This window comes from Euprymna scolopes, chromosome 1 (genome assembly GCF_053919585.1).
Source record: "Euprymna scolopes isolate OS-2025 chromosome 1, ASM5391958v1, whole genome shotgun sequence".
NCBI classification, from domain to species: Eukaryota; Metazoa; Mollusca; class Cephalopoda; order Sepiida; family Sepiolidae; genus Euprymna; species Euprymna scolopes.
The window spans coordinates 72014682-72028265 of NC_136482.1; the positions used below are offsets into that span (position 1 = coordinate 72014682).

A 13584-nucleotide genomic window follows, 5' to 3' on the forward strand; every position below is an offset into this window, starting at 1 on the left:
TATCCATATGTAATCAAAAATCTTTTCTTATAATTTATTTTGGCTTAAATTGTCTAATGACATAAGCTGGATAATTTATTTATCCCTTCTATAGAAACAACCTTGTAATGATTTAAGCAAATACTCCTGAGGTTGAAATAATAAAAATACATTTAGCTCTACCAATGTATCGAACACTTTTTTCCATTTTTTACCAAATATACCTCTTAATATATATATATATATATATATATATATATATATATATATATGAAATAATATGGCATAATCACGTTGACACACTGGTCCTCGTCAGATCACCGAAGTTAAACAACGTTGAGCCTTGTTAGTATTAGATGGGTGACCATTTGGGAATTCTAGGCGCTGTATGTGGTCTCCGCATACGTCAGCATTTGTTTCCAGTCGTCCTGTACTTCACTTGCCACTGGTATTTAACAATGTTGTCTCAGGAGAGGTGTGGTTGGAGATTGTGCACCTCCTGCCACAAAAATTTATATTGATTTATATATTACTAGCACTCTGGATAACAAGTCAGATTTTTTACATATTCAATGTTGTCAATTAGGTATGCATTGTGTATGTTTATTTTTCCTACATTCTTAAATCTGATGAAATGTTTATTTCTTTTAAATCTGATGCACAATCATACATATTGTGATGTAAAGCAATAACTTGGAGCATAATAAATTGTCAACTCAAAATTTTCACAAATCGCTGGAGCAATTGAATTTCTTCTTCTTCTTTGCTATTCATAAAAATTGGATGCAGAATAACTTATTCATGTTATTAGAATATTGAAAATAAAAATATTTGCAATAGAAAATGTATCAAGTTACTTACACTGGGAGCATTTCTGAAGCCTTTTATGCCATGGAAAACGGAGCCTCCAATGGCCCCCATGGAAAAAGCACCACCACAATCATCAACAATTCTCCAGGGACTAGAAATAAAGTAAAACAAACAAGGTATTTAGTAAATTGGCATTAATGAAAACAGGTTCATGTGAAAATATAACTAATATATAATAAGATAGAAAAGTAAAAACAATGCAATTAACATAAAGAAACATCTGCGGATCTTGCTTTTCCTCATACATTTGATGACCGTCAGAAGAAACTAGAAAGGCTACCTGGCATTTCCCAGGGCAAAATTGTAAAATAACTTCTATCCTTCTCTCTTTCCACCTTCCCCTACTTCTTTGCCCAGCCCATTTTTCTCTCTGGATACACATACACAACTCGAGTCGGCATGAGGGAAAAGGAAATAACTGAAAAAAAAATCAGAGCTACTTCCCTTTATATGATTACTATTAAAAGATGTGTGTATGTCTTGATAAAATTAAATGATATAAATGGGCATTTGATTCACAAATAATGAATCTTTTTTTTTTTTTTTTAATTTTAGATATTATATATCTGGGCTTATTGTCATCCACTTTGTGAATTTTATTATGTATTTTTCAAGTTTTAGCTGGCCATACAGATTTTACTCTTTATATAATAGACTAGCAGGGCTACCCGGCGTTGCTCGGGACCGTATAAACAATGAAAAAACAAAAGCAGATATTGAACATATGTTTGATTCTTAGGGGAGAGGAATCTTTCATCTCTATGTATTATTTGTTTTATCTACCCTAGGACTGATATTGTTCATGTTTTATCCCTAGCATAGGTAATTTACAGCATGTATATGAAATTGTTTTACCTTAGGGAGAAGAGAACAGGTAATATACAACATAATGTGTCTATATTACATCCCTGGCAACGCCTAGAAACCAGCTAGAACATGTATTTCAGTCAATCTTTATTACATCCTGGGCTATGCCGGGAAACCAGCTAATCTCTATTTAGTGACTTGACCACCAAAATACCTCCCTAAGTGTGTCCTTTCTTTTGAACTTATTAGATATAGGTATCTAGAAATGTGTGTGAAATTTTGTTGAATGCATTGTTCACTATGATTTTCTTATTGTTCTACACAATATCAACTGTAGCGAAATAAAACAGTAAACTTAGTGTAGTGTTAGAATAAAGAGCAAAGGAAAAAATTAGAATCATATTCTGTAATTGCAAATCTAAATTTGCTAGCGTGTACCAGTATTTGCCAGGTTGTGGAAATTTGGAATTTATAACGTATGTAGTGGCCTTTTCCTAGATACCTATTGCTAAAAATTATACTTTCATTTTGTTAGAAAAATCTCTCTTCGGATGCCCTGCATCATCCAAAATAAAAACAAATATTTTTATAATTGTTTCAGTACATTGCTACACATTGTGAAATTTGTTGACGTTTGTAAAAAAAAATCATGAATGTGCTTATATTCCAAAAAAGAAAATATCAGTGCACAGTATTGAAAGTGTTTGAGATTCAAAAGTCTGTAACATTTCTACTAACTTCATAAGATGTCATGTGAGAAACTTAATTGAATATCAAGACATTATCTGAAGCGTTTTTATTTTGGTGTAACGTATGTGTTTACAGTGAACCGTAACTTTTAATAAACAGCTTGGTATGCAATGACATAGGCTAAGAATCTTAGACAAAATATATATAAATTGGAAAAATGTGTGAACAAATGAAAAAAAAATGATCCGCTCCACTTGATGACATCAAGCACAGTAATATTTTAGTGAAGAAAATATGAAATTGATGTTCAGTGATTAGTTTGGATGAATGAGAAAATGTAATTGTTTGATGCATAAAAAATAACTCATTTGCTGTATTTGATATTAAGCAGCAAAATATAGTGATTTGAATATTAAGGAAAACATCAAATCAGATTATATAAAAAAAAAGATGAAATTAGAAAATATATATTTTCTGTTTATGAGTTTTGCCAATCAAAATTTTGTGGCAGAAATTGGGTGATTACCATGCAATTTTATTTTGATAAAATTCTTAAATTATTTCAATGTTTATTATAATTTCTTATTAGTGACTTGTTATCATCAAAATCCGCCCCAAAGAGTGTCCTTTCTTTTATTAGGTATCAGAATAGGTATCCAGATTTCTACTTCTATACAAATGTGATATTTCGGATCTGTAGATAAACAATTTGTTGCATATATAAGCTGAGAATTGTTCTCTCTCATTCTCTCTCTCACACACCCACACATTCTCACTTTTATAGATATAATAGATAAATTATGCTAGATATATTTCCATGTGTCTGAATAATCTATATACAAATTTTCAAATCTGTAGATAAAAAATTTGTTGAGTATATAGGTTGAGAATTGTTCTCTCTCTCTCTCTCTCCTCTCACGCATGCTCACTTTTATAGATATAATAGATAGATTATGCTAGATATATTTCCATATGTCTGAATACACTATATAAAAATTTTCTAATCTGTAGATAAAAATTTGTTGAATATAAAGGGTGAGAATTGTTCTTACTCTCTCTCTCTCACACACAGACATATTCTCACTTTTATAGACATAATAGATAGATTATGCTAGATATATTTCCATATGTCTGAATACCCTATATACAAATTATCTAATCTGTAGATAAAAAATTTGTTGATTATATAGGTTGAGAATTGCTCTCTCTCTCACAGACACACACATTTTCACTTTTGTAGATATAATAGATAGATTATGCTAGATATATTTCCATATGTATGAATACCCTTTATAACAAATTTAAAATCTGTAGATAAAAAATTTGTTGAATATATAGGTTAAGAATTGTTCTCTCTCTCTCTCTCTACCTCACACACACCCACACACACAAACATTCTGACTTTTATAGATATAATAGATAGATTATGCTAGATATATTCCATATGTCTGAATACCCTATATACAAATTTTCTAATCTGTAGATAAAAAATTTGTTGAATATTTTCAACCCTTATCCTCGAGTGGCGTCTGGGCCTTGATAAGTAGTAATGCGTATTTAGCAAAATATAAATATATATATATATAACAAATTTACTGAATTTCCATTACTAACGATTACTGTATTGTCCAATTGACTACTGCGCTTTTCAACCCTTATCCTCGAGTGGCCTCTGGGCCTTGAGAAGTAGTAATTACTAACGATTACTATATTGACCAATGGACTACTGCACTTTTTAACCCTTATCCTCGGGTGGCCTCTGGGCCTTATTGTCCAATTGACTACTGTGGACTTTTTAACTCTTATGCTCGAGTGGCCTCTGGGCCTTGATAAGTGGAAATGACCAAGTAACAAAAAATAGGTATATAACAAATTTACTGAATTTCCATTACTAACGATTACTATATTGTCCAATTGACTACTGTGCACTTTTCAATCCTTATCCTCGAGTGGCCTCTGGGCCTTGATAAATGGTAATGCGTATGTAACAAAATATACATATATATAACAAATTTACTGAATTTCCATTACTAACGATTACTATATTGTCCAATTGACTACTGCACTTTTAAACGCTTATCCTCGAGTGGCCTCTGGGCCTTGATAAGTGGTAATACCATCGAGTGGCCTCTGGGCCTTAATAAGTGGTTGTGCCTAAGTAACAAAAAATAGGTATATTACAAATATCCCGCATTTCCATTACAACCGACTACTACGGTGCACTTTTCAATCCTTATCCTCGAGTGGCCTGTGGGCTTTGATAAGTGGTAATGCGTATTTAACAAAATATTAATATATATATAACAAATTTACTGAATTTCCATTACTAACAATTACTATATTTTGTCCAATTGACTACTGCACTTTTCAACACTTATCCTCTAGTGGCCTCTGGGCCTTGATAAGTGGTAATGCCTATCTAAACAAAATATAAATATATATATAACAAATTTCCCGACTTTCCATTACTAACGATTACTATGTTGTCCAATTAACTACTGCCATTTTCAACCCTTATCCTCGGGTGGCCTCTGGGCCTTATTGTCCAATTGACTACTGTGCACATTTAACTCTTATCCTCGAGATGTATCTGGGCCTTGATAAGTGGAAATGCCTAAGTAACAAAAAAATAGATATATAACAAATTTCCCAAATTTGACTACTGTGCACTTTTCAACTCTTATCCTCGAGTGGCCTCTGGGCCTTGATAAGTGGTCATATATATTTTTTACAAAATAAAAAAAAAGGTTGGAGTCGCTGAATAACTCATCCTCCCGTTAAAGCGGTTCCATCCTCTTTCCCCAATTTGACTACTGTGCACTTTTCAACTCTCGTCCTCGAGTGGACTATGGGCCTTGATAAGTGGTAATACATATTTTATGAAAAATATATATATATATATATATATATATATATATATAACAAAATAGGTTGGAGTTGCTGAATAACTCATCCTCCTGTTAAAGCGGTTCCATCCTCTTTCCCAAATTTGACTACTGTGGACTTTTTAACTCTCATCCTCGAGTGGCCTATGGGCCTTGATAAGTGGTAATACATATTTTTTTATAAATATATATATATATATACCAAAACAGGTGTGAGTCGCTGAATAATTCATCCTTCTATTAAAGCGATTAAATCCTCTTTCCCAAATTTGACTACTGTGCACTTTTAAACTCTCATCCTCGTGTGGCCTATGGGCCTTGATAAGTGGTAATATATAGTTTGTACAAAATATATATATATATATATATATATATATATATATAACAAAATAGGTTGGAGTCGCTGAATCACTCATCCTCCCGTTAAAGCGGTTCCATCCTCTTTCCCGAATTTGACTAATGTGCACTTTTCAACTCTTATCCTCGAGTAGCCTATGGGCCTTGATAAGTGGTAATATATTTTTGTTATAAATATATATATATATATATATATATATATATATAAAAAATAGGTTGGAGTCGCTGAATAACTCATCCTCCCGTTAAAGCGGTTCCATCCTCTTTCCCGAATTTTACTACTATGCACTTTTCAACTCTCATCCTCGAGTGGCCTATTGTCCTTGATAAGTGGTAATATATATTTTTTAATAAAAGTATATATATATATATATATAAAAAAATAGGTTGGAGTTGCTGAATAACTCATCCTCCCGTTAAAGCGGTTCCATCCTCTTTACCGTATTTTTTATACAGTGCACTATTCAACTCTCATCCTCGAGTGGCCTATTGTCCTTGATAAGTGGTAATATATATTTTTTAATAAATATAGATATAAATATATATATAAAAAAACAGGTTGGAGTCGCTGAATAACTCATCCTCCCGTGAAAGCGGTTCCATCCTCTTTCCCGAATTTGACTACTGTGCACTTTTCAACTCTAATCCTCGAGTGTCCTATGGGCCTTGATAAGTAGTAATATATATTTTTTACAAAAATATATACATACATATATATAACAAAATAGGTTGGAGTCACTGAATAATTCATCCTCCTCTTAAAGCGGTTCCATCATCTTTGCCGAATTTGACTACTGTGCACTTTTAAACTCTCATCCTCGTGTGGCCTGTGGGCCTTGATAAGTGGTAATATATATTTAAAAATAAATATAGATATAAATATATATATACCAAAATAGGTTGGAGTCGCTGAATAACTCATCCTCCCGTTAAAGCGGTTCCATCCTCTTTCCCAGATTTGACTGCTGTGCACTTTTCAACTCTAATCCTCGAGTGTCCTATGGGCCTTGATAAGTAGTAATATATATTTTTTACAAAAATATATACATACATATATGTAACAAAATAGGTTGGAGTCACTGAATAATTCATCCTCCTCTTAAAGCGGTTCCGTCATCTTTGCCGAATTTGACTACTGTGCACTTTTAAACTTTCATCCTCGAGTGGCCTATAGGCCTTGATAAGTGGTAATAGTTTGTACAATAGTTTGTACAATATATATATCTATATATATATATATTACAAAATAGGTAAGAGAGAGAGAAGAGGGTGAGAGAGAGAGAAGAGAAAGAGGTAGAGAGAGAAGAGGGTGAGAGAGAGCAGAGAAGAGGGTGAGAGAGAGCAGAGAAAGAGGGTGAGAGAGAAAGAGGGTGAGAGAAGTGAAAGAGGTAGAGAGAGAAGAGGGTAAGAGAGAAAGAGGGTGAGAGAGAGAAGAGGGTGAGAGAGAGAGAGGTAGTGAGAGAGAGAGATAAGAGAAAGAGGTAGAGAGAGAGAGAAGAGGGTAAGACAGAGAGAGAGAGGGGTAGTGAGAGAGAGAGATAAGAGAAAGAGGTAGAGAGAGAGAGAGAAGAGGGTGAGGGAGAAAGAAGAGGGTGAGAGAGAGAGAGAAGAGGGTGAGGGAGAAAGAAGAGGGTGAGAGAGAGCAGAGGGAGAGAGAGAGAAGAGAAATAGGTAGAGAGAGAGAGATGAAGGTGAGAGAGAGCAGGGAAAGAGGGTGATAGAGAAGAGAAAGAGGTAGAGAGAGAGAGAGAGAAGGGTGAGAGAGAGCAGAAAAAGAGGGTGAGAGAGAGAGAAAGAGGGTCAGAGAGAGAGAGAAGAGAAGAGAAAAAGGTGTACACAGAGAGTGAGAGAGAGAAGAGGGTAAGAGAGAGAGAGAGAAGAGGTTGAGAGAGAGAGAGATAAGAGAAAGAGGTAGAGAGAGAGAAGCGGGTGAGAGAGAGAAGAGGGTGCGAGAGAGAAGAGAAAGAGGTAGAGAGAGAGAAGCGGGTGAGAGAGAGAGAAGAGGGTGCGAGAGAGAAGAGAAAAAGGTAGAGAGAGAGAAGAGGGTGAGAGAGAGAGAAAGAGGATGAGAGAGAGAAGAGAAAGAGAGAGAGAGAAGAGGGTGATAGAGAAAGAGAGTGAGAGAGAGAAGAGAAAGAGAGAGAGAGAGAGAGAAAGAGGGTGAGAGAAGAGGGTAAATGTGCATCTTTTTTTATAGTAGGTAATGCTTGGGAGACTGTGCACATTGCCTCCTCCCCCCTCCCCCCTATAAACGCGGTTCCATTCATAAGAAAACAAACTCGTATAAAAGTAATTTTCGTGTATTTAAGCGGCCTTATACTGATAGCCACCCCTCCCCCTTCCAGTTTAACAGAGTTAGGAGGTAAAAACAAAATGGCTAAAGCCTTGTTTACATGGTAAACTATAGCAAAGAGCATAGTCATCTTTCTTCGCCGGTAAAAAACTTCAAGCAAAAATAAAAACATTTTCCCTACGTCAATTTTTATGTAATTTTGGGATTCTTCTTTTTGAAGTGCGATAAATCCGTTGGTAATAACGGTTCGACTCTTAAACTAATATTTAACTGTGTTATAGTATCAATGATACTCCTCGCAGGCAGCTTTAATGTACGTCAGAGGCTCAGCGTAGCCGACATTTTACTGAGCTGACGTCACGTCACGTGACAGCTAATGAATAATGTTAAAATGACAGGTTTTTTGGGGGGCCCCCCTGGGAGAAAAATGATCAGTTAACCCCCTTCTAGTTGTCCGTTTGACGTGAAATTTCGATATTTGTCATCCGGGTGATCAAGGTGCAATATGCTACCTAATTTGTCAACTTTGGTTGTGTCTGTCAAAAGTTTTAGCGTTACAAACAAACATACATACATACATACATACACACCGATTTTTGCCTTTTATATATATAGACTAGCAGGGCTACCCGGCGTTGCTCGGGACCGTATAAACAATGAAAAAACAAAAGCAGATATTGAATATATGTTTTATTCTTAGGGGAGAGGAATCTTTCATCTCTATGTATTATTTGTTTTATCTACCCTAGGACTGGTATTGTTCATGTTTTATCCCTAGCATAGGTAATTTACAGCATGTATATGAAATTGTTTTACCTTAGGGAGAAGAGAACAGGTAATATACAACATAATGTGTCTATATTACATCCCTGGCAACGCCTAGAAACCAGCTAGAACATGTATTTCAGTCAATCTTTATTACATCCTGGGCTATGCCGGGAAACCAGCTAATCTCTATTTAGTGACTTGACCACCAAAATACCTCCCTAAGTGTGTCCTTTCTTTTGAACTTATTAGATATAGGTATCTAGAAATTTGTGTGAAATTTTGTTGAATGCATTGTTCACTATGATTTTCTTATTGTTCTACACAATATCAACTGTAGCGAAATAACACAGTAAACTTAGTGTAGTGTTAGAATAAAGAGCAAAGGAAAAAATTAGAATCATATTCTGTAATTGCAAATCTAAATTTGCTAGCGTGTACCAGTATTTGCCAGGTTGTGGAAATTTGGAATTTATAACATATGTAGTGGCCTTTTCCTAGATACCTATTTTTATAATTGTTTCAGTACATTGCTACAAAATGTGACATTTGTTGGCGTTTGTAAAAAAAATCATGAATGTGCTTATATTCCAAAAAAGAAAATATCAGTGCACAGTATTGAAAGTGTTTGAGATTCAAAAGTCTGTAACATTTCTACTAACTTCATAAGATGTCATGTGAGAAACTTAATTGAATATCAAGACATTATCGAAAGCGTTTTTATTTTGGTGTAACGTATGTGTTTACAGTGAACCTTAACTTTTAATAAACAGATTGGTATGCAATGACATAGGCTAGGAATCTTAGACAAAATATATATAAATTGGAAAAATGTGTGAACAAATGAAAAAAAAATGATCCGCTCTACTTGATGACATCAAGCACAGTAATATTTTAGTGAAGAAAATATGAAATTGATGTTCAGTGATTAGTTTGGATGAATGAGAAAATGTAATTGTTTGATGCATAAAAAATAACTCATTTGCTGTATTTGATATTAAGCAGCAAAAAAATAGTGATTTGAATATTTAGGAAAACATCAAATCAGATTATGTAAAAAAAAAAGATGAAATTAGAAAATATATATTTTGTGTTTATGAGTTTTGCCAATCAAAATTTTGTGGCAGAAATTGGGTGATTACCATGCAATTTTATTTTGGTAAAATTCTTAAATTATTTCAATGTTTATTATAATTTCTTATTAGTGACTTGTTATCATCAAAATCCGCCCCAAAGAGTGTCCTTTCTTTTATTAGGTATCAGAATAGGTATCCAGATTTCTACTTCTATACAAATATGATATTGTAGTACAGTAAATGTCAAATTGTTTTTCAAGTATTAGTTTGTAACGTTTGTACTGACTTCATCAGATGTCATGTAAGAAACTGAATTCTATGTAAGAAGACTTTATCTGAAGTGTTTTTATTTTGGTATATCATGTGTGATTACACTGTAGTAATTGCGCTGAAAGCATGTTAATTACAAATGAAAAAAGTTAAATCAATTTCTGATTCAGCTACACAATATAAACTAAAGGAAATCAATGTAGTTATGGGTTAGTTTGGAGTTAGAATAAAAAGCCAACAAAACAGTTAGTTTGTATTGTGTAGATTGGTCATTTCTGATAGTATTGAGAGTCGTCAATGAAAACCTTAATTTCTGACAAAATACTGAATGTTTCTTGGATACCCATTCGTAAAAAGTACCTTTTTTGGAAAAAAAAAAAAAAAAAACACTCCCCGGATCACCTTCACCACCTTAAAAAAAAACAACTTTATTCTTCAAAAAATGTGCATATTGTTAGTGTAAAAAACAGATTCGCACCACTTGATGAAATCAAGCATAGTAATATTTTAGTAAAGAAAATATGAAATTGATTTTCAATAATTAGTTTGAATGAATAACAGAAAATGTAATTGTTTGATGCATAAGAAAGAACTCATCTGCTGAATTTGATATTAAGCAGCAAAATATTTCAAAACATAAAAATGTGAAACATAACATGAATACTCTCCGTTGTCACTTGAAAACATTGACCTTGGTAGGAAGTTTATTAGATACTGAAATTGTGGTCTTGGTATGGTGTGCTTAATATTATTGTATGCAAAATTAAAAAAAACAAAAGAGGGTACAATCAATATTGAAAAAGTAACATCTGTCACAGAAAATAGTATTTTATAAATATCAAAAGGAATATTATTCTGTACTTAAAATGTTAAACTTACTGTTAACAATAATTTAAAATGGTGATCAGGATGAGTTCAACAACTTAGTCCTTGAGCTTTCTTATTGGTCATAGTAAAAAGAAATTGTAGTCTTTCAAGTTTGTTGGTCGCATTGGGATTCTTGGAATGTATCAACAGATTCCTGCATATGAATCTTTGTTAATTCCACACAATACAAAATATATATACAAAACAAAGTAAAGCAAAGTATAGGGTTAGTTGTGTCCTCTAATTATCAACCAAGTATATGTATTGATAAAAAGATAAAAGCAATGGAAATGTTTATTACAATGTATCAATATTAAATTTTTATCATGAACAACAAATCGAAATAATGATAGATATTTTGTGCTTATACGAAACTGGAATCAAGGATTGTCACCTGTGATTTTATATATGTCAATAGTGCATGCCACTACAAATGATATTAGCCAAATTAAGTTTTGTTTATTTCACCCATTATAAAATATATACACAAAATGCAGTAAACAAAGTTTAGGTTTAGTTAATGATAAGTTTAGGTTCGAGAAATAAGCAAAGAAAAGAAAAAAAGATACATTTGTTTATAGTGTGTAAATTGTAAGTTTGTAAATATTTAAAACTATCCACACTGGTATGTGGAAATTCTAGATACCTATTGTTATAAAGTTCCAATTCATGTTTGATATATCACTCTACATGTTCCCTGTTGCACCCCAAAGATGTAAATGATTATCGAGAAAGTGAAATGAAACAGTATTTGAAATAAAATAGAAACAAATGCTGATGTTTACTATATAAAACACTGTGTTCAATGGAATTGAGCCTTATACAATATTGGTGGAATAAAAAAATCCATTTTTTTAATTCAATTTAAGAAATGAGCAAAAATTTGATATTTAAAATATTTGGCATGAAGAAAAAGAAATATAAGATAAAAGGTGATAAAGCAGTAAGAATCATATGCTGAATTCAATTAAAAACAAATATGATTGTCAAAGAAATATCATGAAAATTTTGTAAGTGAAAAAAATTATTTTTTGATATATTTGGTTTCGAAGTATTAAGAAACATGTACAACTTCATTTTAAAGACAAAACGAAAACTGTACTAATGATAATGACAATGGTGAAAGGAAATTGGAAAGAAATGTATCAGAGGTAAAATGTTGGTCACATATACGTTTGTGTGGTATGCATGAAACACGTGTAGAAAATTATATTTTCTGATGCTGAAAGTAAGAAGAGAAACATTGTTAAAAAATGATCTAAAAGGCAATAGTAAAATCCTCATTTTTAGTGTGGGATATGTTGTTTGTTTCAATTGAGAAAGGAAACTTTAATTTATACAATTCGATGTTATAGATCACAAGTTTTATTACAATAAACATTGTGTTCTTTAATTATCAACCAAGTATATTTATTGATAAAAAGAGAATGTAATGGACATGTTTATTATAATTTATCAATCTTAAATTGTTATCATGAAAAACCAATGGAAAGCGTGAATGTTATTTGGTGTTTTTAAAAAACAGCTACCAATGATTGTAACCAGTGATATTTGTGTATGCTAACAGTGCAAATGTGGTGGTGAAATGAATTTTTGTTTATTCTTCACAATATAAAATATATACACAAAACTAAAACATAATTTACGGTTAGTTAATGATAAGTTTAGGTTAGAGAATTAAGCAAAATTATAGATACCTATTGTTATAAAGCACCAATTCATGTTTGGTATATCAATCTACATGTTCCTTGTAGCACCCCAGAGAGGTAAATGAGTGTCAACAAAATGAAATAAAACATAGTATTTGAAATAAAATGAAAAAGTGCTTGAAAAGTGAAATATGCTGATGTTTACTATCTAAAACATTGCGTTCAATGCAATTGAAACTTATACTATATTGGTGGACTAAGAATTAAAGAAATAAAATTTAAGAAATTAGCAAAAAATTGATATATAAAATATTTGGCATGAAGAAAAACAAATATAAGACAAAAGGGGAAAAAGCAGTAACAATCATGTGCTGAAGTTCATTGAAAATAAATCGTTTGTCAAAGAAATATAATGAAAAATCTCAGAGTGAAAAAAAAATGGGATTTTTACAAATCTGGTTTCCAAGTAATAGGAAACATGTACAGCTTCATTTTAACGACAAAATGTAAACTGTAGTAATGGTAATGAGAATGTTGAAGGAAATTGGCAAAAAATTGTTAGTCAAATGTTGATCAAATATTATAAGTTTGTGTGATATGCATGAAACGTTTAGAATATGATCTGCTCTCATGCTGAAAGCAAGTAGAGAAACATTGTGAAAAAATGATGTACACCTAAGCTAAGCAAACGACCAGTGAATGGAAATGTTTATTATAATGTATCAAGATGAACATATTATCATGAAAAAGCAAATCGAAATAGTGATAGTTATTTGGTGCTTATACGAAACAGGTATCAAGTATTGTCACCAGTGATTTTATTGATGTTAACAGTGCATGTCACTAAAAATAATGATGGTAGCGAAATTAAGTTTTGTTAATTCTACCCAATATAAAATATATACGCAAAACAAAGTAAACAAAGTTACGGGTTAGTTAATGATAAGTTTAGGTTCGAGAAATAAGCAAAGGAAAAGAAAAAAAAAAAGGTACATGTGTTTATATTGTGTAAAATGTTAGTCTGTAAATATTTCAAACTATCAACACTGGTATGTGTAAATCCTAGATACCTATTG

At 32.2% G+C, this 13584-nt stretch overlaps 1 protein-coding gene across 3 annotated transcripts in view; it reads right to left on the reverse strand.

Moving 5' to 3' along the window:
- LOC145303602 (mitochondrial import inner membrane translocase subunit Tim17-A-like) overlaps window positions 1–13584 on the reverse strand; it is a 94346-nt gene that overhangs the window by 28214 nt on the left and 52548 nt on the right. For all 3 annotated transcript variants that reach the window (XM_080145191.1, XM_080103225.1, XM_080103141.1), the window contains exon 2: window positions 841–940. In XM_080145191.1, the coding sequence (XP_080001317.1) occupies window positions 841–940 (100 nt within the window). The remainder of the gene's footprint in view (window positions 1–840; window positions 941–13584) is intronic.